A 27,627-nucleotide genomic window follows, 5' to 3' on the forward strand; every position below is an offset into this window, starting at 1 on the left:
TTTTAATAACAACATCACCTCAGTCCTCTCTCAGTTCACAGAGTTATTCATCCCCACAAAATAAAGTCGAGACTACCTCATGTTTTGTTGAGGATCTTTGAGCTGTGTTTCCGGTTCGGTCCAGTCCGGTTCAGTCCGGTTCGGTGGACGAAGCAGCGGACTTAGGTTGTTGGTGAGGCCGGGAGCAGCTTCTCGGGTAAAGGGGTAAACGGACAAACTGAACAACGGACGGTCTGTTCCTCTGTGAGAGAGTGCGTGAGTAACCTCCGCCATGTTTTTTTGTTTTTGATTCTTTAAATCTGCCGCCAAAACCCGATCGGAATAACGTCACCGGAGATTAGCTGTGTAGCAGGCTAGGCTACAGCTGAAAAACTGTAACCTAGCCTAGCTAGCTGTAAAGTTGATGATGTAGGCCTACTATTTTCGTTGTGGGTTCTCAATTGTGACACCGTTTCTTGAAACAAAGATTGCTTGAAAAATAAGGTACTTAATCAAACTTGTCTTCATCACATGTAGACAGGAAAGAAAAACAACATGTCTGACCTCTGTGGTTCAACCAGGCGCGGCGCCAGGATTTCAATTTTGGACGGGCCACAGTAATTTTGGATGGGCCACTACTTAGGAAAAAATAACACTAACATACATAGAGTTGGAAATTATTCCTGAATGACTCGTTCGTGTCTAAATTGCCTTGAAAGCACACATCTGCTGAGCCCTATGGCTGAGACGAGCTTTGACAGCGCGGTGCGCCGCTCTCTCTCCAGTTAAAAGTTAATCTAGCTCACCCAGCGGACCTCTCTCTCTCTCTCTCTCTCTCTCGCTCCCACTGTCTCTCTCCTGTTTAACCAAATACACAAAAAGCCAAATCAAATCAGAAATGCGTAGCCCACTTATTTTTTAACTCACAGACATTTATTTCCATAAAGTAATAAAATATCTCAACATTTTGCCATCATTAACATTGAGACAAAAGGCTGCAGGAATGGAAGAAGAATTCGGCAAATCATCTTATCACGCAAAAAGTCACAACAAACAGGTTTTGCACAATGGTTTGCACAGATAAGTCTTAAAATATATGCAACACCTTCTCATCACAATCCACGCCATCTACACAGTTACGTTGTCAGCTGTTATTAAAACCCAACTCATCAGGACGTGATGACCACCACTCACATTACACAACAAAACCTAAATTAATTAATAATTAATTAAAGGTACGATATGTAAGAATGTGGCCAAAATTGTTGCTGCAGTCAAATTCAAAACACAGCAGCGCGTTGTCCCCCCTCCCCTACCCACCAGACTCCAGGTTGCCAGACAGCGACGCGCTAACCTCCGCTCTGCTCACTCAGTCAGTCTCAAAGTCTCAAAGCAGAGTAAAAAGCTAAATATTCATCAACAACCTCACTGTTTTATTGCTCTGACTCACAGTAACTACGAGCGGAGTTCACGTCACTCAGGTGATCTGCAAGTTATTGTTACATTCAGTGTTGCCAACTTGGCGACTTTGTCGCTAAATCTGGCGACTTTCCAACCCCTCTTGGTGACTTTTTTTGTCAAAAGCGACTAGCGACAAATCTAGCGACTTTTTCCCGTGATATTACAAACGTTTCTGGACCTGAAATCACGTTATCACAGCTGTTTCTGCTGTCACAGTAGTGTCACGGAGCTGCCTCCGCTGCATTCAGAGACGCACTGCTCCACGCCACAGACATAAAGAGCGCCGCTGGCCGCTGCCGCCGACAACCGGCGACAACCGGCAACCCCCCCCCTGAGATAACGACGTCATTTAGCCTTTAGACTTTTAGCGACTTTTACAACAGCCAATAGCGACTTTGCTTACTGAGGAGTTGGCAACACTGGTTACATTCACCGCTCCGACGCTGTGTCTCTGTGTGCAGCGCTGACACACACGCACACACAGACACACGCACTGTAACCCCGCATCTACCGGAGCCGTAGTGTGTGTTAATCACGCCGTAGATGAGCCAACATATGAGACGTCTTACCGCAGAATAAGCGACGCGAGCCGCTCCGGTTCTCCTCCACTTTCTGACGTCGGATCATAAAACATGAGGACTGGAGACAGGCGACCTGACCGGGACAGACTCCTCTCATGAACCGCTCCACACGTTCACAATCACTTCATTTACCATCGGCTCCATTTCGCCACATTTCCTCCCTCTTTTCTAACTTTCACTTTGTAATTCTTCCCTTTAGCTTTAGCGTTAGCAGCAGCTCAAACTAACTAGGCTACATGCTCACAACAGCAAGCTGTGTAGCCTATTAAACGACAGAGCGACAAGCCGCTTCTACCGTGTGATATCAAGCAAATATGACCAATAACCGATAATAGAACACAATCTTTTTTTTCATGATCTCGTTTTATCTCCCAGCCGTATTTGCAGCTCAGTGGAAGCTAACTGGCAACCCGGAGGCTGAAATGCCACAGACGCTGTGACAGGGTGAGAGCGCTGGGTGGCGACACATGCCAACCATAGAAATTCAAAACAAAAACATGATCTGCGGTCCGCAAAAAAATTTTTTTAATGCGAATATCTTGGCTGTAGGATTGTTGTTGGTGAGTTCAGTATGTTATATGAACATTATTCCTGAGTCTCTGTTACATATTAGGACGATTTTACAGCCAGTTGCTTTAGATTTCTTACATACATACTGTACCTTTAATTAATAATCCACACTCAAACCGTTAACTGTACTCAACAAGCTGTTATTACAAGGTTTACAACAGATATGACAGACAACCTGGGCCGTGTGTGTGTGCGTGTATCATAAGAAAGGGAGGGAGGGAGGGAGGGAGGGAGAGAAGAAAAAGTAGGTAAAACCTGCTAGCTGTTAGCTACCGTAGCTCAGGCGTCGGTCTCCCGTCAGGTAAAAGCTGCTGTTTATTCCTCAAATGAAGCTCATGTTGAGCCTCTCCGGTACAGTTATCCATCACTGCTGTTGAATTAGCTGCTAAACTGCTGGACGCTAAAACCGAGGGGGCGTCTGTTTGTTTACAATTCACGAAAGCAACGTGAATGTACGTGCCGCCTCACACTCAGTAGAGTTACGCAATGAGGCAGCGTAGCCTCTGCCTCCCTTGGCGGACAAACTGCGCATGCGTAAACAGCCACACACACACACACACACACACACACACACACCAGAAGAGGCAGGCTCTGTGCCTCTCCTCTGAAATACGAGACGGCGAGTGGTTTCTACGGCCGCTGCCTGACCGGAGGTGAACTCAGATGAGTTGCGTTTATTAGACTATGAAAATCACCAAATGCTGACAGATTTAAACCTGTGGTTAAGTTATCTGAAATAAAACTAAATAAATAATTAAACCTTAGATTAACTAAAGTTATGTTCACCCTGTCATTTTGGATGGGCCAGTTGTACAAGTGGGTGGGCCCAGGCCCACCCATAACGCCGCGCCTGGGTTCAACGACTCACTGAACGTCCCCTGCTGTCTGGGAATATAAACAAAATTCACATAAACCTCTGATACTAAGCAAATAGGCAGTTGTACATTATCATTAGGCTACAGATGATATAAAATCATATAATGTAAAAAAAAAAAAAAAAAAAAAAAAAATATAATAATAATATAAAATGAAAATCCAACGTTTTTTTTGTTTGTGTTAGATCTGCTAACAGTTTAAGGTTTTTAAAAAGTGATACAACAGTGCAAAACATGTAACAAGCTGTTAGCCGCAGTTAGCCCTTGTTTGCTGCCGTTAGCTTCCGTTAGCCGCTGCTAGTCTCCGTTCGCCACGGTTAGCCTCCGTTTGCCGCAGTTAGCCGCTGCTAACCTCCGTTTGTCGTGGTTAGCCCTGGCTAGCCTCCGTTAGCCGTGTTTAGCCTCTATTTGCCCCAGCTAGCCTCCGTTAGTCACAGCTAGTCTCCGTTAACCACTGCTAGCCTCCGTTAGCCGCTGCTAGTCTCTGTTTGCCGCAGTTTTGTTTTGTTTTGTTTTTTACTCGGATAGACTTTTTTTCTGTTTGCCGCAGTTAGCCTCCGTTGGTCGCTGCTGGTCTCCGTTAGTCGCTGCTAGCCCCACATTTCTAACTTTTGTTGTCACTGAAAATTAGGCCCTATGTTGCCACAACCCTTTGGTCCCACCATTGGTTGGGTTTAGGCAATGAAGAAAAGAGTTGGTTAAGTTTAGTAAAAAAGACCCGGTAGAGGGTAGACAGGCCAGATAGAGTCCAGATAGGTAGAGAGAGTCCAGTGGGAACATAGGGCCTAATTTTGAGAAAGATAGGGCTGTGGGAACATAGGCATGGACCCAGTCTCTGTTAGCCACTGCTAGCCTCGGTTAGCCTCCATTAGTAGCTGCTAGCCTCTGTTTGTCCCTGCTAGCCTCCGTTAGTCGCTGCTTGTCTCCGTTAGCCACTGCTAGCCTCGGTTAGCCGCTGCTACTCTCCGTTAGCCACTGCTAGCCTCCGTTAGCAGCTGCTAGCCTCTGTTTGTCCCTGCTAGCCTCCGTTAGTCGCTGCTAGCCTCCGTTAGCCACTGCCAGACTGTGTTAGCTGCTGCTAGTCTCTGTTAGCCACCATTAGCGGTTGCTAGCCTCCATTTGCCCCTGCTAGCTTCCATTAGCCGCTGTAAACAATCTGTTACAGTTTGATAACAACACTCGGAGGTTTTTACTCATTCAAACATCATAGGAAAATGTCAGGGATAAGAAGTAAACAGTAATGTGAGGCAGTTACGACAGAAATGAAGTAAACTGTAAAATTGACGGAAGCTGCCGCCATTTTTGAAATTCTGACTTCCAACTACAACTGAAACCATTCCATGACATACGTCATTAAAGGGCCAGTTCTCCACAATATGTACATATTAATTTATGAAAGTAATAAAAATGTCAGTTTACCTGTGTAGAAGAGAAAAAACAGCAGACAAAATGACCCCAAATAACCCAGAATTTTGACGGAGCATGAACAAACCCTCAACACATTTGATGCCTGTGTGAAGAGTTTGTCAAATAAAAAAATATCCTGTGAAATAAGTTGTGACCTGTTGACCTGCACCTCAAAGAATCGGAATCGAGAATCGTTTAGAACCGGAATCGGAATCGCTAAAATCTAAACGATGCCCAACCCTACTCACGACACACACACACACATACGTCGCGCTTGGCTGTTAATAAACAGTAAATGCGCCATGCCGCGCTCATTGTACAGTGCTCAATTTACCGCGACACCCGGAGGTTGACCGCCCAGGCATCAGGTAATTTTCTTCCCTGGGAGGAGGACAGAGGACAGAGGCTGCCCGGCCGATGAGCTCAGCCCCCGGGCTGCAGCCTCTGTGACGAGCCGCTGCTGCCGCTCGTGTGTGGCTCTGCACTCCTCCGAAAAATGTCGGAGCAAATCTACTTACAGATGTTATTTGGATAAACTGACAACAGATTGGGAATCTAAACTGTCACTTTCTCGCATGAAAAAATATTAAAATTTAAGAAAGTGACGTTATTTCTCTACTCGCTGCTCACATGACTGTTTTTTTTCTTCACAAATCTTGCCTCATGAACCTTTAATGCTAAATGCTTTTAACGGCACTATTTTATTTTAATGCGCGATTAATGCGCTAACCTCGGGCCGCTCCGTAGTTTGGGGAAACAGAGAAGCTGCTTCTCTCCAAACGTGACCACAGGTAGGCTATGTGTGTGTGTGTGTGTGTGTGTGTGTGTGTGTGTGTGTGTGTGTGTGTGTGTGTGTGTGTGTGTGTGTGTGTGTGTGTGTGTGTGTGTGTGTGTGTGTGTGTCTGTGTCTGTGTGAGTTACTACGGTTAGCGTGACGCTCCCGTACCCCGGATATTTCTGCAGCTGGATTTACATGATCTGATGATGTGCAGACGCAACGGTCAAATAGATGGACAAGCAACAACTTAGTTAATCATCATTAAATTATTTTATTTTGAAAATTGACCGGATTCTCTCGCCTTTTCTGTGCCCGACTTCCTGTCTGGTACGATCTGGTCTATCCAGCTTGACAGATGGCGCATGAAAAATAGAAATGAACCGATCTGAAGCGCTGCAGGCGCGCGCACTGCGCTCCACAGCGCGAGATGTGCGACCAGGCAGACCGGTTAACATGTGCGCCTGTCTGAAACTGCCTCCGCTCCAGGGCGCTGCGCTTCGGTTCCGCGTCCAGTGCGACCAAGCTGTAACGCGGATCAAGTACAGTCGCGATGAAGTGTAGAGGATCATCATAGCTCTCAATGAACGGCACTATTTTTTTAATGCGCGATTAACGCTGTCACTCGGTAGTTTGGGAAAACAGAGAAGCTGCTTCTCTCCAGACGTGTCCACACAGACAGGTGTGTGTGTCTGTGTGAGTTACTACGGTTACCGCGGCACTCCCGTCCCCCAGATATTTCTGCAGCTGGATTGACATGATCCGGTCTGAGACATGAAACTCATGGACTGAGGAGTCGTCCTGCACGTCACACCGACAACCGTGCATATGTAGGAGGAAGTTGTAGTTGCTGTTGTTGTGGTTGTGCGCGTGAAGATAATTTAAAAATAAATTATTAATATTCGAATATCATATTTGAACTCTTTCACTACCAAAGACGAGTTATCTCGTCTTAGCGAATCCAAGCGTAGACTGCCAAAGACAAGATAACTCGTCTTAGCGTTTTTTTAATTGCAACGCCATGCTGAATGTCTTGCCCTACTCCTCTGTGAAGATCAGACTTGTATCATCAAAATAAAGTGCAGAAAAACACATTTGGATTGAGAGATATAAAAAATATAGTGTATTTATCCCCCCTCACGGAGCGGGGCGGGTGTCTGACTGCAGCGGCGCCGCTCCGTGACACTCTGGCCGCCGGTGAGAGCTTAGGGGGCGGCGGCGGGGCTCATGGCGGCTCGGAAGCTCGTTGAAGCTCCGTGCAGCTCCGTGATACAAAGCACACACGTTAGTAACAACATCCCCGTTGATCGCTCGCTGTTAGTCGTCAAGAGCGTTTGGAAAGTCGCCAGATTTTGCGAGAAATCACTCAGATAGCAGCTTGAAAATCCCGCGATCTAGTGTGGAGGAGGAGCGGACGGACAGATGTTGAGACGTCACTAAAGCAAAATATAATGGAGCCAATTGTACTGGTCCACCTGAAAATGACAGCCAACACAAAAACCTCTTTCTCAAGATTTTGGTGCCAAAATGGCATTTTGGGCTAAACTAACCTATATTCAACCGCCAATTTCACAAGACTGGAACAAGATAGAAACAAACTGGTTTTTTTTGCTGGAAACTAGAGACCCTCATCTTTCCTGTGATGGGTTGAATGTGTCGTAACAGTACAATATATGGTGGGTCTACGGAAATCAGTCAAAAAGCGTGAAAATGCCTGGCAAACTGGAGGAAGCTGCTGTGAGAATGGCTGGCAGTCAAAGAGTTAATATTCGAATTTCATTTTTATCACTATAATTCGAATATGCATTCGAATTTCAAATATTCATTGACAGTCCTAGTCAGTACGGACAAGCAGTATGGAGGTATCTGAATGTTTCATAGTGTGTGTTTTGGACCATTCAAAAGTGAACCCGTTGCCAGCCGGATGCATTTTGATGACTCCGAAAGTTCTCCAAACCCATGACGTTGAGTAGAAAATTGGTGAATTATCATTTTTGGGTGAAGTATCCCTTTAAACACCACAATTATTGTTGAATTATTAATTAACTTTCATGCTGTTTTCACAGATGCAAAAATCAGACCGTCAGGTTTCCAGGACGACGCATGGTACATCATGTTTGCATGAGCTCAAACTTGTGGTGTACACCGGGCATTAGATCAGATAGATAGATAGATAGATAGATAGATAGATAGATAGATAGATAGATAGATAGATAGATAGATAGATAGATAGATAGATAGATAGTATCTCTCTCGACTGTAGTGTCTATTAAAGGTAAAAAAGCCCTAAAATGTACTAAAAAAAACCACAACTGTGCAGTGAAGTGCAAAAACCAAGCTCACAACACAAGAATTAATAAAAAAAATATATTCAAAATAAATAGATATGCACACACACAAAAGTTAAAAGAAGAATGTCAATACAAGTGTAAAACAAATGTTAACTCATTGAGTGCCAACCACGTAATTTCTCGTTTTTCGTTCCCATGCGTTGAGTGCCGAAAACGTAATTTTACGTTTTTTGCTTTTTTTTTAAATTATGAAAATAGACACTTTAATACACATTATATGTAAATTTGGGGACTCTACGACGAGGAGAACTGAAATAGATGACGATCAAAGTCACATGACAGCTCATGATCTGGAAGTTTTTATCATAACTCGGCTTCTGCAAACGAGTTCTGCATGCAGATGCAGCGCAGCTGCTCTGCTCTCACCCGCGCTGCTGCTCCAGCTGCTCGAGCTGCTCGGAGCAGAAACAGGAAGCTCTCAGCCGACAGTCCGCCCGGTCTTCAGCTGGAGCAACACCGTGTCCTCCCCAAAGTCCTCCCGCGGTAAAATCTGATGGTCTCTGGACCAAAGCAGACCGGCATCACCGACCCGAACCACAGAAGGACCGCGACCACCGGCGGGACCGGTCTTCCCGAGCCGCGGTGGCCGACTGACCCTCACGCTCCGCGGGGAGAAGCTGTGACACGGCACGGTGCGTCTGTGTTATTGTTGTTTAGTGGCGCCCCCCCCGCCCCCGCTGGTGGTTTTGTGAATAGAACAACAACTGTTGTATATATTTATCTTATACGAGCCCTTTGATCCAGAAATGCGAGTGTGAGAAGAGCGACAGACACAAACAGAGCACCTTTCATAAAAGACGCTGTATCTCCTTTTCTAGAAAAAAAGGAGGGATTTTGGTGAAACCCAGCCATGTTTAGCTTGACTTTTCTCAGGAACAGAGGCACGTAGAAACAAACGGTTTGTGGCCACTTGAAGCATTAAGGTAAACCTTTCAATTGAGCCACAGTATGTGTTGGTGGCAATAATATAGAATACACTGTGGCTCTACATAAAAAGTCAAAAATGGTCTAAATTGCCGGTACACTTGACTAAAACTTTGGAAAGGAGCGCGGCACTCAATGAGTTAAAGCAGAAGTAAGCAATCCAGTCGTTTTGGCTAACTTCCTGTCAGCAGATGGAGTTAGCAGTCCCCGCCCTCATCCCTACGTCACCACATTCACACGCATCCCTTGGCTGCACACACAGAGAGGACCGCCCCTTTATGCCGTTCTTTCTCCTCATTGGATAAAGGTTGTAGGATACAAGGAAAGTTTTCTCCTCGGCTTACAGCAGAGCAGAGTGACTGACAGACCCATGTTTCAGACCAAACACTCTATGTAAGTGATTGTCGTTGGAAGATAGAACTATTTAAGACTTATATTAACACAAACATTCTGCTTACTTCTGCTTTAAACAAGATACATAACAATTTAATCAAGAAGCCCATGAAGGCCCTTAAAATCATGAAACATAGGATATAATTAATTGTGGAGATTATTTCTCTTCCACAGGATTGGGAATCAGCCTGACATACTACAACTCAGTATGTTTTGCAACATAGGCCTGACACTAAAAGCCTAACAAAAGTTACCAAAATCCTTCAGCTGAAAACATATTGTACTGTGTTCCTCACATTGCAACGGATCAGTAACTACAGCTCAAAAGGTGCTTGTGCGAGTTAATCATTTCAGTCAGTAATGTAATTACAACAAACACATCAGGGAAAAATGTGCACTGACCTCAAGCCATAATAATACTGATTTTGAACATGTTTTTAAACCTGAGAGACAGCAATGCTGACATGAACACACTCGTCTTCATAAAGACTAATCCGAGTGATAGTTCAGGACTATAACCTATTCCATATTTTAAAGACAAAGTTACATTGACATGCTCAGGAAGAAGTGCAGGAGTGCAGTCTGTTTACAAGAAGTCCTAACTTTGGGTCACTTGGGGTGACTCAGTTTCTTTTGGGTGTTTTGATAGATAGAAGACTTGCTGTAACCGGGTACACCATGGAGATGGAGACTCCGGATTTTCCACACAATGCAGGAGAAGCACATCTCAATGAGTGAAGCACAGGTATGAGCTCCTCCATAACACTCCAACTGTTACTTCGAGGGTTCTTTCGTCTGATAGTTTGGTGAATGCTTTGTCTGACAAGACTGCAGATATTACCCATCTTTGCTCAAGTAGTCTACATGGTTTATGTGTTGAAGCTTGAATCAGTTGCAAAACAAGACGAGAGTCTGGTACTAAACTGATTTTTGTGGTCAGGGTTGGTCTGTAGGAAATGAATTTCATAAAGGAATTATGACAAGGTTTGAAACAATTTGTTGTTACATAAACTCTAATGTAACCTGAAACAGCAGTGAATGTTCATCAGTGACGTCAGTGAGGAGCAAACTTCCCCCTCAGAGTCTGAAGCACTTCTGATTGGACGGTAAAGTGAGTTATACTTGGAGGTGGCGTCTCTGCTGTGTCTTTTCTTCTGAGACCCAGATCTCCAGTATGTGTCTCTCCCTCAGCACAGACCTCTGTTACAGTTGTGACATCTTTCGCTCTCTGCTGTGGTTCTGTCTGTTGTTGGCTTCATGATGAGTGACTTGTCTCAGGACCAGTTGTGTTTTCCAGGCTCTAATGCCTCATGTGTTATGGCTCAGTTCAGTGTGGGGACCAGGACCGTCCTCTACCTGCTGTTTGCTGCAGGTATACTGGTCACTGTTGTAGGGAACTGTGTTGTCATTGTGTCCATTGGTCATTTTAAGCAGCTGCAGAATCCCACCAATGTGCTGCTTTTGTCTCTGGCTCTTGCTGATCTTCTGGTGGGTGTTATTGTGATGCCCTTCAGTAGCATTCGCACCGTTCATGGCTGCTGGTTCTATGGTGATGTCTTCTGTGAGTTGCACTCTAGCTTTGATATGTTTCTTACCACTGTATCTATCTTCCACCTGGTCTGCATCGCTGTAGACAGACAACAAGCCATATGCAATCCTCTGCATTATTCCAGGAAGATCACTATGTCAGTGGCCTGGATTATGGTCTGTGTGAGCTGGGCACTGGCTGCTCTCTATTCCTATGGTCTCCTCTACTCCAAGGCCAATGTAGCAGGGTTAGAGGAGTATATGGAGTCTATAAACTGCCTTGGCAGTTGTAACCTTCTCTTTAACTCCCTCTGGGGAATCCTGGACAGCGTTGCTGCCTTTTTCTTCCCCTCCACTGTGATGGTTTGTCTGTACTCTAAAATATTTCTTGTGGCTAAAGAGCATGTGAGAAAGATCGGAGATATGAGCCTGTGTTCCAGTGACAGAGGAAGAGCTGGGCTGGTTAAACCGTCTGAGCACAAAGCTGCTAAGACTCTCGCTATTGTGCTGGGTGCATTCATCTTCTGTTGGATGCCCTTCTTTATAAACTCTATAATGGATGCCTACACTGGCTTCATCACACCTGTTGCCATCTTTGAAGCCTTTGTCTGGTTGGGTTACTTCAATTCAACCTTAAACCCGGTCATTTATGCCTTTTTTTATCCCTGGTTTAAAAAATGTTTTTATCTCATCATCACTATGAAAATATTTGACCCCCATTCTTCAACTGTGAGGGTGAATGTACGGACACAGTGACAACAACACTGTCACTGTGACAGCAGCTTTAACTGCTTTCTATGGTAATCTTTCATCAATGTTTGGAGGATGAGTGTAACATCTTTCTTTTTTTTACTTCACTGATCTCTGTAGCATTAGCATAAGTGCTGCATATTGTACTATTATGATCATTATTGGCCTTTTGGTCATAGTGAATAGTCCAACTCTCAAAGATGAAATATTGTGATGTCCAGATACATTTGAATTAATATCATTACAGAATAATCAGGTCTAATCATCATTTCGCACTGTGTAATAAAAACATTATTATGAACTAAAGCTTTATGGTTCATGACACAGGCACATTTATCACCTGATGAAACTCAGTAACAGCCCTGTGATAAAACCTTGTCCATGAAGCTTCTGATGTTGATTCAGCTTCATGATTTCTGTGTTTACAGCTCTTTTTTCCAGTGTTTTACATCTATAGTATCCACAAGTTTAATTCTTGCTGTGTCGGTCTGTTACGGACACCACAGCCTTGATTATCTGACTCCACTCTGACACCATCACCGTTTAACCCAGTCATCTGAAACTGTCCTATGAAACAGAGATTCTACTTCCCTAAAAGGAGAAACATGTGGCCAAGAACAACTGATGCAATAATGTTGTTTATTCTTCTTTAATATGAACTCTGGCTATTTACAATAACAGGAATTTTAATTACTGAGTAAACATTCTAAGTGGATCATTAGTGAGGCCTGGATCTCAGTGACAATAGACCATGACTAAAATAACTAGAACTGAATGATAATAAACTGCAGTGAACCACAGACCAGTTGTATCTGGCAACAATTCAATAAATACTTTTAATTGGGCTTGAAATTTACATCAAAACATTAATTCTGATGTTGCAAATACTCAGATAGCCTAATACATTTCTGGAATGAATTTGGCAAGTTTTGAGATAAAATGACCAACTAACATTCAAAAAGTCAGAATATATAGTGTATATTTTTTAACTTTGTGTTCATTGGATTTTTCCGTATTACAGACAACTATTTGGTAACACTTTACAATAAGGGTCCCTTAATTAACGTTAGTTAGTACATTATTAAGCATTAGTTAACTGTTTAATAATGCATGAACAACCGTTATTATGTATTACTTAGCATTAGGTAACACATTAGCTAATGTGTTAGTAAGCAGTTACTTAATGTTTACTACTCAACGTTAATTAATAAATTATTAAGCATTAATAAATGTTTAATAATGTAATTAGATATTATTATGCATGCACTACTCAGCATTAATTAACACATTAGTTCATATATTAGTAAGCCGTTAATAACGTTTCTAGTAATCATTTACTAATGGTGATTATTTGGAGTGGATAAGCATTAAGTAACAGCTAACTAATGCATTAATCATGAGCTATATGGCCCTTAGTATATGTGCCTCATAAGCATTACTTAACCATAGGTAACCATTAGTGAATGCTTTTTGGACCCTTATTGTAAAGTGTAAACATGTATCCCATAGGTAACACTTTATAAATGCTTAACTGCCTCATAAGCATTACTTACCCATAGGTAACCATTAGGGAATGCTTTTTGGACCCTTATTGTAAAGTGTAAACATGTATCCCATAGGTAACACTTTATAAATGCTTAACTGCCTCATAAGCATTACTTACCCATAGGTAACCATTAGGGAATGCTTTTTGGACCCTTATTGTAAAGTGTAAACATGTATCCCATAGGTAACACTTTATAAATGCTTAACTGCCTCATAAGCATTACTTACCCATAGGTAACCATTAGGGAATGCTTTTTGGACCCTTATTGTAAAGTGTAAACATGTATCCCATAGGTAACACTTTATAAATGCTTAACTGCCTCATAAGCATTACTTAACCATAGGTAACCATTAGGGAATGCTTTTTGGACCCTTATTGTAAAGTGTAAACATGTATCCCTTAGGAAATGCATAACAGTTGTAAATAAGCATTACTTAACCACTATTAGTTGAAATGTAGTTGAAGCAATCACATACAGCATAAAACATTTTACAACTTTTATTTTAAACACATAAAAACAGATATAATCACTCAGAGGAGAATTTTGACATATTATCATCTGACCTCGTATTTACTGTAGTAAAGAACATACTGTAGAACAAAACAATGTGCCGAGGGGGCATGAAAATAGAACTGTCTGTCTCCACCTGTCTGCCAGTCTCTCCCTGTCAGTCTGTCTCTACCTGTCTGTCAGTTTTTCCACTGTCAGTCTGTCTCTACCTGTCTGTCAGTCTCTCCCTATCAGTCTGTCTTCACACTGTCTGTCAGTCTCTCCCTATCAGTCTGTCTCTACCTGTCTGTCAGTCTCTCCCTATCAGTCTGTCTTCACACTGTCTGTCAGTCTATTCCTGTCGGTCTCCACACTGTCGCCAGCCTGTCTGTCTTTCAGTCTCCCAATGTCTCTACACTAGTCTACCTGTCTGCCCATTGTCAGTCTATCTGTCTGGCAATCTAAACTTTCTTTGTTATGCGCAGGAGCTTTCTATCATCCTTCATTTTAGTTATTGTAGCTGAAATGACTTGGTTGGCCTTTATAACTTCCTCACATCTTTTAGCAAAGTCTGCCACCGTCCCCCCCTTCTCAACCAGACCATATTCTTCTGGAGCAGCTATGGCAAGCTCAGCAATCGCTGCAGTCTTCACAATAGTAAGTCTGTCAACGCCATACTTCTCGAAGGATTTGGCCATATTCTTCCCCGTCTGGAAAATGGCAAGGACTTTCTTGTACCGCCTCACCACATCACCTGGTCCTCCAACTAATATAAACACACAAGAACAAGAGGGAATGTATCATTTAAATCATGAGATTGGTGAGAAGAAAAAAACACAATCATTGTATTATAATGCTGTTTGCTTATCAATGGGGTGCCCCTGAAAGACAGAAATCTAGACAAAGGTGCAATAGACCATTTCAACAGCAAACATCTTTACAGATTGATGTGCAAACCTACATGGTAGAGGCTAGATCCGATCAATCCAACAATGACACAGAACCCTAACTCTAACTCTAACCAGACACTTAACACTAACATCCAAACAAGTGCACTGTGTCCCCTGTCTGTTGCGTTGATCAGATCAAGCCTTTACCAAACTTAAGAGGGAGGTGATGGTGAGATAAAGGGATAGAGGCTGGTGATTGAGAAAAGGCAGATAAGCTATTTTATTTCTGACCAAATGTTCCTGTTGTTGACTTATGGATAGTGAAATAAATTTTTACTGTGGAGCTTATGTGGTATTATCTTACAGTGTGATTTTGATATCATAACATGCCTTACAAATAGCCTATTGCAATAAATATCATGGGCTTGATATTGATATTGATATTGATATTGCACGACCAGTGGGCTAGCGCAATGACCAGGACCAGCACACACACAGGGATTCCGCAAATACCTAAATTGGGAGAAAATGAGGGGGAAATGCTAAATACTGTAAAAATGGATAGATTTGGGGTCAATAATTTGGGGAAATTAACATTGATTTGGACTGTTCTGGTCCTTCTAGTACACCCCTCTGCTAGCGTGTGATGAGTGATTCAGTTACTTGTAGGAACATACAGACAGAACACATACAGCCCAAGCCAGTCAAGAAATACGCTTCACATACCCCGCTGGCGAAAGCCATGTTTGCTTCTCTTCGCCTTTTTCTCCTTCTTCCCTCTCTTCTTCCCACTCTTCTTTCTCTTCCCTTTCCCTTTCTTCTTCCTCTTTCTCTCCGGGGATGAATCAGAACTCTCTGAGCTGGACTCAGAGTCGTCTTCTTCACTATCGTTTTCACTGTATTGCTGCATCTGCACCTCTTCAACATCACTCTCATCTCTTTGAGACTCCTTAGCCTCCTTGAGACTCGCCAAAGCTGTGGATGCAAGGATTAATAGTACATATTACCAATTTGATTGCTTATTCGCTTACAACAACAAACACAGGTGAGGTTAGGTTGGAATGGTTTTCCAGAGAAGATGCACTTTTATTTGTGTGAATTGTACTTGAAATGTACAATCTGCTGGCTATGAGTATGAAATTTGTGTCTTGTAAGCCTAGGCTGGGCTCCTTAATTGGTGGATGACACATTAATAAAATAAATATTTAATTCACAGGTATGACAAAACCTTTGCACCCACAGTGCACACCCATCATATCCTGAAAGTAGCCTAGAATCTTCACTCACCATCTGAGAGTTGAGCCCTGCAAATGTCACGTTCTGTAGTGACATCTGAAAGTTGTTCCTCCAGGAACTCAGCACGTGTTTTCCACTTGTCCCTTTCCCCTCTTAGCTTGTCCATGGCAACTTTGGCAGTTGGGGCCTCTGTAGTCTTATTGCCTGAACATGTATCAGAATGGTAATAAGACAGACATGACACCATCATAGATATGACAGAGCACATGAAGGAATCTTGATGAATGTTGTCATTAATGTTGTTATACATACAATATTTCTAGTTATTTCTAAGCTAGTTAAGAGCTAACTGTTGAACATGAACATCAATGTTAACTTACCATATTTTCCAGAAGAATGTCCTTCTTCTATTTTTCTCTTCTGAGTGTGTAGCCTCGTCTTGTGCGGAGGCGAGACGTCAAGCTCATCCATTTTGAGATGAGTCAAAGTCCTACAATAAGGTCTCTGGCCGCGTCTTGTGTATCTTGCTTCTTCTGTATCGAGCCTGGACTGGCCTGTCACACAGAGAAGCGGTCGGTGCGCGCGAAGAAAAAGCACATTTCCAAGAACGTTATGCTGCGTTCAATGTAACTCGGAGCTCAGGCTTTTCAGACCCTTTACTTGAAAAAGTGCACTGGAACGCAACCTTATGTCGGGGCTCCCATTCGGGAACCCGGAAAAAAAATCTGGAGAATCAGTTGTCTACCATCACACAACAGTAGGTAGTGTTACAGTAATGTCTGGAACGCTTTGAAGAAGGAATTTGGAGTTTTCAACGGGGAGTTCCCGAATTCCGAGTTGTCATGAACGCAGCATTAGCGCGCACCTGAACTCGCGATATGTTATCACGTTATCGCGATGAATAGTCGAACTAGTTTCCTGGCAGGACGACGGACGGACAGCAACATGCGTGGTTTAAAGTTGGTAAGAAAGTTGAAAAAGCTGACAGAAGGCAAAAAAACTACCAAGAAACACCTCAAACTAATTGAGTGGCTACAAAAGAAAAAAATACTGACAAGGAAAGTCAAGTGCAACCGGTGTCACCATAAAATGAAGCTGAAGAAAAAGATTGCCTCCGTGGACCGATTTGAATGGTAGGTAACGTTATGGGGTACATTTTTCTGGTCATTGTACAGGCTAACTAGGCCTGCTTTACACGCCAGGGAGACTAGTGCTGTTCTAGCTAATGGGGATCCTTGAACATAAATACAGTAAGTTAGTGCAACTTCCAATAAATGGCGAAAATGTCTTTGTAGGCTACTACAGCTGCATTGTCTGTGTGAAGCTAACGTTAAATGTATGTTCTCCATGCTAATAAATCCTCTGAAATTGAATAGAAATTGTGATATAACTTAGCTATACTTTTGTACAATAGTGATAACATGCATACAGCATCCTTAAACTCCTCCTGACAAAGATATAGAAAGGATATTAATATTGTGTGTGTGTCTTGTCAGCTCAGCCCAGCCCAGCCCCCCCCCCCTTTTTTTTCTTTTTTTTTTTGCAAAATGCTCTTTGATAATTATTCTTAATCTTTTATTATCATTATCATTATTATTATTTAGCTGTGCTTAAGGTACATAAGACCTTAGCCTTGGACAGAGACAGTTAACCGTCTTGCACTTCTCTAAATACTGTACAGAGTTCAGTCTTTGATGGCTAATTTATACATCTCCATAAACCTTCAGATTAAAAATACTATATTGATACATATCTAACATAACATCACATTTCATTTGGGGGTGGGGGCTGAACCCTGTACAGAACGTGTAAGCTACACTAATTTTTTCCTCTGTCATTATTTTGTCTTTCAGGAGGTGTCAGCAACGCAGCTGCAAGCGCAGACGAGTGAAAAAGTCAATTCGACACAAGTCGATTTTCACAAGATCAAAGATGTCTCTGTTTAACTGGATGCAATTTGTGTACAGGTTTGACTAATAATACATTTATTTTGTTTGGTGTTTGAATATGTGTAGCCCACTAAGCTTGTGTTATCACAATACTGAGATTTCTAGCTGTGATATGATACTGTGAAAAATACGGTCACTTTTCAATACCATGCAGTGGCATAGCTATTCCTTGATACCCTCTTTGACGGCGTCCAACAACAGCCTGTAGCCAACGTCGTCTCAATCATTAACTACAAAGGACAATTAATATTAGCTTAGTGGGGCGGTGTTTAGCTCAGTTGGTAGAGCATCCACCCCATGTGTTGAGGCTATAGTCCTCACTGCAGGCGTCCCTGGTTCAAATCCCACGCCGAGCGGCCCTGTCCGGCGTGTCATTCCCCCTCTTTCTGCCTCCCATTTCCTGTCTCTCTCAACTATCCTGTCAATTAAAGGCAAATATATATATATAGTAACCTAGCCATTGTAGAGAAGGTTGATTTAACTCACCAGGCATCAACGCCTTCAGTGCTGCCAGCTCTTCCTGCAGGTCCAAGTGGAGTTTCCCCAAAACTGCAGCTTTCTTTGTCACTGCCTTCAAGGTTTGCCACAAGTGTTTGAGCACCTTGGCGTTATGGCCTTAGGCCTACACCTCACCCATGACTTAACCAGGGAGACACGCCAGGGGTGGAGGCTTGGCCAGTTGAACTTACAGTGAGAGTGAGATACACCACCAAAGCGACAACTCCCGTAAACATGTAGAAATCCAGCGTTACTATGCCGAGTTATTGACAATGGAATGTGCTACCCCACTCATGGGAGATTGTGAAGTATTGATAAGGAAGAAAATTACATCAAAACAGTGTTAAATATTCAGTCGCAATATTTGTCTATATTTTGAAACTTGTTGACAAAACTACTCAAAGTACATCAATAGCAGATTACCTATGAGTAAGCCTGAATTCATTTATGGGTTACTCTACATTAGTCATTGGGTTTTGACTGAACTTATTTTATATTTATACTGTTTTCAAGGTTTTCTCAAGGACTGAGGTTGCGCCAGCTTGATTTGATGATGGACAACGTTGCTGGGTCCTCAAGGACTTTAACAAGAATGGCAAAGCAACTGAGGGAGGTCTGTGTGACTGCAATGGAGAGACTACGTCGGAGAAAAGGACAGAGCATTGGGGGAAGGAGCCAGTTCGTGGTGATAGATGAGAGTCACTTCAGACATAAAAGAAAGGTAACTTTTTATATTAACTGCTACAAATTGTTAAGATGCTAATTATGACCTAGTCCTGATGACCTAGATGCTCAACGTCCTGGGGTCTCATTTATAACCGTTGCGTACGCACAAAACGGGGCTGAAAGTGGCGTACGTGACTTTTCACGCCAAGGTTGTGATCTATAAAAAACAAACTTGACGGGAGAATGTGCGCAGCTCTAAGCAAACTCTGACCCATGCGTACGCATGGTTTGGAGGAAAAGGGGAATTGGCGACACAGACGGTGTGGTGGTGAACTGAAGTCAGACTCAGGAAATGATGATTGAGAAGAACGATTATGTTTTTATTATCGGCCGTCACACATTTAATTTCAACCCGTATGCGTTAGATCCATGTTGCCACGGTGATTTAATTCAACAGCCTTATTTTGCATCGGACTGGTGTTTCAGAAACATCTTCTTAGAATCTAACTTAAAATTCAAAATCAAAATTCCTAATCTATATTTAATCACCGCCGTCTCTCCGTCATATTGTCCACTCCCAGAGCGCAGGAGGAGGAGAGGACGGCGCGGCTGCATGGGATAAATACATGGTGTAAATAACTATATGTTCCTATGATACTGTGTGAACATATGATCGAGAGTCAATTAAATCTCAAACCCTGGGGGAAAAAAATCCAGTAATCGTTCCCACAATTGTTACATTCTGTTTTCTTATTATCAAGAGAAGTGTCATGTTTGATCCTTCCTCAGAATGTAACTGATTCTGCTAATTATTCAAAGTTTTATCGATCAGTCTAATTACTGTAAATAATACAGCGGTGCCCCGTGCGTAATTCTGCACCACGGCACCGCTGGAGGAGAAAGGAGGGAGAGGGAGACCATGATGAATGGTTAATAACTCGTTTCAGATTAAAACTGTTGTCATTGTTGTAACTATGTGCCGAACCGGGTCCAGCATGTGAGAGGCAGCGCACCAAAACAACACCGCGTGCGCTCTGAGCCGCTGACGCCGTTAACAGCTGCAGCAACACGTCACGTCGCCACTTTCACACCTGCAGCTAATTCACAACACCGACAGAACAAGAGCACGTCAGGCTCATTGACATGCAGATCGCATTCATGTGGTGGTTTGCATTGACCATCTACGGTTAAAACAGGGCGTGTACAGGGCGGGACGTGAAGCGGATTCAGCTGCGCACACTTGTAGGAACTCTGTGATTTATAAAGGGAAGTTTGCTTGCAAGTGTGCGTACGCAGGGTTTTATAAGTCTGAATATTTACTGGCACACGCAAAACTTGGCTTTTGGGCGTACGTACACTTTTAGTAACGATCCCACGCACAGTTTTATAAATGAGACCCCAGGTCGGGACTGGACGAGACTTGAACATCTGGGGAAATTACTGTAGGATTTTGTCCACTTTTCCATGTCACCAAAGTGGAAAATAAATATGTAGTATATTCTATAATGATTAAAGGGTCAATATTTAAAATTTTATCATATTATATTTTAAAATTGATCAAAATCTCGGGGTAAAACGTTTCAATATCAACTACAATTATCATAAATATGTTTAGAAGAAAGAGTTTAATATGTAAAGTGGTTGTCGGTGTGATATACAGTTGTTAAAATTAAACATATGGCACCCTTAATGAAAATCAATTTCCTCTAATTCCTGCCAACTTTATTAGTTTATCTGACAACCTCTGCTTTCTTCTTCTGCCATTTTCCCCAAAACACAGTATGGACGGGGCAGGTTTGCTGGGGGCTGGAACCGGAGGAAGTGGGTATTCGGAATGCTGGGGGTGCAACGCACTCAAATAAGAAGATGGTCAGGGAAGCCGGTGCTTCGCTTGGTGGCAAAGAGGTCCAGGAGGGAACTGGTGCCACTCATAGCCCATCATGTGAAAAGGGGCTCATGTGTAATCAGCGACGAGTGGCGAGCCTATCGAAATGCTCTGCCTCCACTGGGATACAGGCATTTCACAGTGAATCATAGTGTCTCCTATGTAAATGCTGAGACAGGGGCCCACACCCAGCACATCGAAAGAGCTTGGAGGTCATACAAAGAGACAGTGTGGAGATTAAGGGGAAACCGCACTGAGCAGCTGCTGATAGACCACCTGTATGTCATTGAGTGGCACGCGTGGCTTGGGGAAAAGCATCGCCATGGTCCCCTAGGCAGGCTACTCCATGACATGAGACAGAAAGACAGGTAGACTGACAGACAGTGGAGAGACTGAAAGGGATAGACTGACAGACAGGTGGAGAAAGACAGACAGTGGGGAGACTGACAAGGCAAAGACTGACAGGGATAGACTGACAGACAGTGGAGAGACTGACAGAGTGTGGAGACTAAGAGACAGGTCGAGACTGACAGAGAGTGGAAAGACAGACAGGTGGAGACAGACAGTTCTATTTTCATGCCCCCTCAGCAAATTGTTTTGTTCTATGTTTTTTTTTTTTCTCTTTCTCTTTTCTTTCTCTGCAAGTGGTAATGCGTCGCCTAGCATTGTCACTTGCATTATTATTATTATTTATTTTATTTTTTTAATTATTTTTTTTATTATTATTATTGTTTGTTCTTTATTTATTTATTTATCTTTTTTTTTTTTCTTTCTCTGCAAGTGGCAATGCGTCGCCTAGCATTGTCACCTGCATTATTATTATTATTATTTATTTTATTTTTTAAAATTCTTTTTCTTTATTATTATTATTTGTTCTTTATTTATTTATCTTTTTTTTTTCTTTCTTTCTCTGCAAGTGGCAATGCGTCGCCTAGCATTGTCACCTGCATTATTATTATTATTATTATTATTATTTATTTATTTATTATTTTTTTTTTTTTCTTCTGTGAAAGTGAAAGTATCAAATACAGTTACTTAAGATTGTCTGTGGTGTTTTTAATCATAGTTTAGTTAATAATACTGTAATTAGTTTAAAAAAGTATTTTCATCAGATTTCAGTCAATTACCTTCAGGCGACCCTATTTGAATTCCAGGTGACCACATGGGGTCCCAACCCCAAGGTTGAAAAACACTGTGTTAATATGTCAAAATTCTCCTCTGAGTGATTATATCTGTTTTTATGTGTTTAAAATAAAAGTTGTAAAATGTTTTATGCTGTATGTGATTGCTTCAACTACATTTCAACTAATAGTGGTTAAGTAATGCTTATTTACAACTGTTATGCATTTCCTAAGGGATACATGTTTACACTTTACAATAAGGGTCCAAAAAGCATTCCCTAATGGTTACCTATGGTTAAGTAATGCTTATGAGGCAGTTAAGCATTTATAAAGTGTTACCTATGGGATACATGTTTACACTTTACAATAAGGGTCCAAAAAGCATTCCCTAATGGTTACCTATGGGTAAGTAAGGCTTATGAGGCAGTTAAGCATTTATAAAGTGTTACCTATGGGATACATGTTTACACTTTACAATAAGGGTCCAAAAAGCATTCCCTAATGGTTACCTATGGGTAAGTAATGCTTATGAGGCAGTTAAGCATTTATAAAGTGTTACCTATGGGATACATGTTTACACTTTACAATAAGGGTCCAAAAAGCATTCACTAATGGTTACCTATGGTTAAGTAATGCTTATGAGGCACATATACTAAGGGCCATATAGCTCATGATTAATGCATTAGTTAGCTGTTACTTAATGCTTATCCACTCCAAATAATCACCATTAGTAAATGATTACTAGAAACGTTATTAACGGCTTACTAATATATGAACTAATGTGTTAATTAATGCTGAGTAGTGCATGCATAATAATATCTAATTACATTATTAAACATTTATTAATGCTTAATAATTTATTAATTAACGTTGAGTAGTAAACATTAAGTAACTGCTTACTAACACATTAGCTAATGTGTTACCTAATGCTAAGTAATACATAATAACGGTTGTTCATGCATTATTAAACAGTTAACTAATGCTTAATAATGTACTAACTAACGTTAATTAAGGGACCCTTATTGTAAAGTGTTACCAACTATTTGAGTAACACATTGTGAACTTTTTTTTTTTTAACCAAAGCCCTAAGCTCCCTATTTCCTATTACTGTCTGGTATATATATCCAGAGAAATATATACATATTAAAGTACAGTAATAAAAATAAGTACATAAAATAAAATAGCTGTGTCCATGTTAGACACATCTTTGGATTCTGAGCTAGTTAATAAGTCTAATATTTTGCTGATTTTAGTTTCGTTGACCTCTCTGATGTAAAATGAATTGGGTAAATCTTCCCATACAATGTTATTTAATAGAGGATCAAAACTTTGAGCAAGTTCCTCTACTGACTGAATAAAAAAACGATTAAACTCAGCTGCAATAAGCATACTATCTGTTGTGGGTTGTCCACCGATCCTCAGCTCTATCTTATTATGCTTGGGTTCTGTGGTGTATTCCCAATAACGAAGGCAGCTGCACACGTTCAGTAGCTTTTACTAGCAGTTCGGGGTAAACAGTACAACACAGGTAGCACGTGAGTATTTTACAGAAGCCTTACTGGGCATGCGCAGACCACTACTCAAGTACGGCAAGCCTACCAGGTCAATCAGTAATAACGAATACGGCATTGCTGTAATACATCACATTTCCTTCCCCTTAGCTCAAAACTAACTCAAAATATTCTAACACCCCAAAACAGTGTTTATCACTATAGTGCATAAGCAAACACTATCATCACTGTAACTGTTAACAATAAAAAATAGACATGTTCACTTAACCATACTGAATGCTCTTAATGTGTTACTCAATTATAAACTTTTAATAAACTCAAATTCAGCAATCAGTTTCTCAACAGTCCTCAGAACTTCTAATCTCCATGATCAGTTCTGGTAACGCTGTGGCAAGCGTGTGGCACGTTGTGAGCGCCTCAAAGTCACTGTAGCTGGGTCAGGTGGTTCAGGGAGCCTGGGCAGCTCAGATGCTGGGGTCTCAGGTACCAGGAGCTCCGTTCCTGAACAAGCCTCTGCCTGCCCAGCCAACTCGACGGCCTCCTCCTCAGGTGCTGACTCCGGAGTGTCTGGAGAGAAGCGAGGTCTAAGCTGATCCCCATGACGTCTGTACATGTGGTCAGTTTTTTCACCTAGCACCTTGTATGAGACAGGGCCAGTCTGCTGCTTTACTACTCCTGGAATCCACCTTGGACTTTCTCCTGCAGTATTGCGCAGATAAACCTGTTCATCCACGTCAAACTGCCTCTCTGCAGCTTTGTTGTCGTGTCGTTCCTTCTGTCGATACTGCTTCCTTCTCACCGTTTCTGCGATGCTTGGTTTCAGGAAGTCCAATCTGGTTCGCACGTGTCTCTTTAAAAACAAGTCAGCCGGTGACTCGCCAGTCGTGCTGTTAGGAGTTGTGCGATACCGAAGCAGGAAGTGTGAGATTTTATCATCAATGCTCAGGTCTTCCTTTGCCAGCTTTTTCATGCCTGCCTTGAAGGTTGCAACATACCTCTCAGCTAGGCCGTTGGTAGCTGGGTGTCTCGGAGCGCCAGTTGTGTGGAGGATTCCATTCCTCTTCACGAACTGCTGGAACTCATCTGATGTGAAGGTTGTTGCATTGTCAGTGACTATTTGTTCCGGAACTCCATATGACGCAAACAGCCTCTTTAGCCTGGTAATGGTCGCTGCAGAAGTTATTTGTGTCATTTTGTAAACTTCCAACCATTTTGAGTACGCGTCGACCACGATCATGAACATGTTACAAATCCGACCTCCGAACCGGAAAAATTGTAATGTAGCAGTGTTAGGCTGCTTACAGTCACTGAATCGCTCTGTAGAACACTTTGTCTCCACGTCCCTGTGTCTTTCTTCAGCTGTCCTCAGTGTTCTTAACACGTTAACGCAAAATGATTTTAACAGCAAATTAACCGCGAGAGGCTGCTTCTCTCCAGACGTGATCACAGACGTGTGTGTGTGTGTCTGCAGCTGCATGATCCGGTCTGAGACATGAAACTCATGGACTGAGGAGTCGTCCCACTGCGGTCTGCACGTCACACCAACGATCATACATTTGTAGGAGGAAGTTGCAGTTGCTGTTGTTGTGGTTGTGCGCGACGTAAAGCTGCCGCTAAACTAAACGAGTTTAAGAATTTGGATTTGCGATAATGCTCTTTTAACACACCTTATGTGTAAATTTGGGGACTCTACGACGAGCAGAACTGAAATAGATGACGATCAAAAACTCATAACAGCTCATGATCTGGAAGTTTTTATCATAACACAGCTTTTGCAAACGGAGTTCTGCATGTGGATGCAGCGCAGCTGCTCTGCTCTCACCCGCGAGGCTCCAGCAGCTCGGAGCTGAAACAGGAAGCTCTCAGCCGACAGTCCCGCCCGGTCTTCATCTCAACCAACACCTTGTCCTCCCGCGGTAAAATGTGATGATCTCTGGGCCAAAGCAGGCCGGCACCACCGAACCGTACCACAGAAGGACCGCGGCCACCGGTGGGGCCGATGTTCCCGACCTGTTGTTCCCGACCATCACATTCCGCAGCGAGAGGCTGTGACACGGCACAGTGCGTCTGTGTTATTGTTGTTTAGTGGCGCCCCCCCCTCCCCCGATGGTGGTTTTGTGAATAGAACAATTGTTGTATATATTTGCTCCGTTTTTACACAGCCATCATTGAAAGTATCCTCACCTCATCCATTACAGTCTGGTACAGCAGTCTTGATACACTTTCAAAGAAGAAACTACAGCGCATCATCAACAGAGCATCCAGAATCACTGGCTCCCCCTTACCATCACTTGAATCACTTCACCACAAACGGACACTGCGCAGAGCCTGGAAAATTGTCCAAGATCCCACTCATCCTGCACACTCTGCCTTCCAGCTGCTCCCCTCTGGGAGGCGCTACAGGACAGTGGCCTCCAAAACAACCCGCTTCAGAAACAGCTTCATCCCCACTGCAATAAATATCTTGAACTCTGTACACTGTGGAACAAGCATGGCACTATAAGTTGTAATTGTATGTTTGTCTATACATGTTATATGTTTGGAACCTGTACCAATAAGCTGTACTGGAAGCAAATTCCACCAGCCTGGCTGTGTGGTCATTAAAAGAATCAATCAATCAATCAATCTTACACGAGCCCTTTGATCCAGAAATGCAGGTGTCAGAAGAGCGACAGACACAAACAGAGCACCTTTCATAAAAGATGCTGTATCTCCTTTTCTAGAAAAAAAAGCAGGGATTTTGGTGAAACCCAGCCATGTTTAGCTTGAGTTTTCTCAGGAACGGAGGCTAGAAACAAATGGTTAGTGGCCATTTGAAGCATAAAGTTTCACCTTTCAAATGAGCCACAGTATGTGTTGGTGGCAATAATATAGAATACACTGTGGCTCTACAAAAATCGTCAAAAATGGTCTAAATTGCCGGTACACTTGACTAAAACTTTGGAAAGGAGCGCGGCACTCAATGAGTTAAACTGTAGTTGCTTATTTAGGGCTGCTTCCAGCTCCATGAGTTGTTATTTAACGCAGGATAGTTTGTCCTCCTGCTGGATCTGTCACCCCCCTTCCCCCCGCCCCTCCCTTTCCCCCGTACACACACGACACGTTGCCGCGGTGACAACAACAACGGAGTTTTTCCCCCCACCGACATCCCGAGATTGGCTTTCACTACACTGATCAAGAGAATAGTTACCGTAAATTCTCAAATAAAAGCCGGTCTCCGCTAGAAGGTGGGTCTATTTTTATTCCTATTTTTTATTCCTACCTCATAGCCCACGATCGCCCGTTTGAGCAGTTTCCAGTTTAACTGCTTCATCCGTTTCACAAAGCAGGTTCAACAAGTCTAATCCTGAACTCTGAGTTGATCTAGTTTTTCCTCAGTCGATGTGAGGGTCTAAGGACAGAGGATGTTGTTACGATGCCATGTAAAGCCCTTTGCGACAAACTGTTTGTAAAAACGGGCTATACAAATAAAATTGCCTTGCCCCCTGCCTTGCCATCTACTCTGAGACAGGAAACCCAGAGTTTGCCTCATTTCAGGGTTAACAGACTCAGAGTTTTCACTAAACCTGCTTTGTGAAACGGACTCCTGACTGAGACTGACTGACTGAGCGGGTGGTGAAGCTCCGACTCACCGCCTGAACGCAGCCCAAAAAAAAAAAAAAAGTACTGAGTGCTTGCTTGTATAATGATATGAACAGATTTAAAGTAGTGGGGGTTGCAGTGGCCCAGGCGGGTAGACAATAGTTAATATGAGATATTATGAGAGAAAACATGTACATTTTTGCAGCTTCTGTAGACATATGATTTCTGAGGTGCCTGAAATTTTCAAGTGTGACTTTGAGAATATTGTTGTTGTATTCCAGCGGGCAAACACGAGCAAGTAGAGCGAGGCAAATATTTTACTTGAACCCAGAGTCCTTTGTAAGTAAGAAGATCAGTGGACAATCCACTTGACAGCTGTTTTGAGAGCGAGATCTATTTTTATAGATAGATAGATAGATAGATAGATAGATAGATAGATAGATAGATAGATAGATAGATAGATAGATAGATAGATAGATAGATAGATAGATAGATAGATAGATAGATAGATAGATACTTTATTGATCCCAATCTGGGAAATTACAGTGCAGCAGCAGCATTACACAGACACACAGTGACGATAACAACATATAGTATAAGAATATAAAGAATAAGAATATAAACTATACATAATAAAATAGTAAAATATAAAGAACAAAC

General features: G+C 42.4%; 2 protein-coding genes across 2 annotated transcripts in view; one reads left to right on the forward strand and one right to left on the reverse strand.

Moving 5' to 3' along the window:
* LOC310995736 (NACHT, LRR and PYD domains-containing protein 3-like) overlaps positions 1 to 27,627 on the reverse strand; it is a gene marked incomplete at its 3' end in the record, with an annotated part of 361,364 nt that overhangs the window by 311,832 nt on the left and 21,905 nt on the right.
* On the forward strand, positions 10,634 to 11,599 carry LOC310995670 (trace amine-associated receptor 13c-like; the record flags this gene model as incomplete). Its single annotated transcript, XM_083984788.1, has 1 exon — positions 10,634 to 11,599. One exon carries the CDS (start codon positions 10,634 to 10,636, stop codon positions 11,597 to 11,599), a length of 966 nt encoding a protein of 321 aa, XP_083840914.1.

Source organism: Trachurus trachurus (genome assembly GCF_905171665.1).
Source record: "Trachurus trachurus genome assembly, chromosome: 13".
NCBI classification, from domain to species: Eukaryota; Metazoa; Chordata; class Actinopteri; order Carangiformes; family Carangidae; genus Trachurus; species Trachurus trachurus.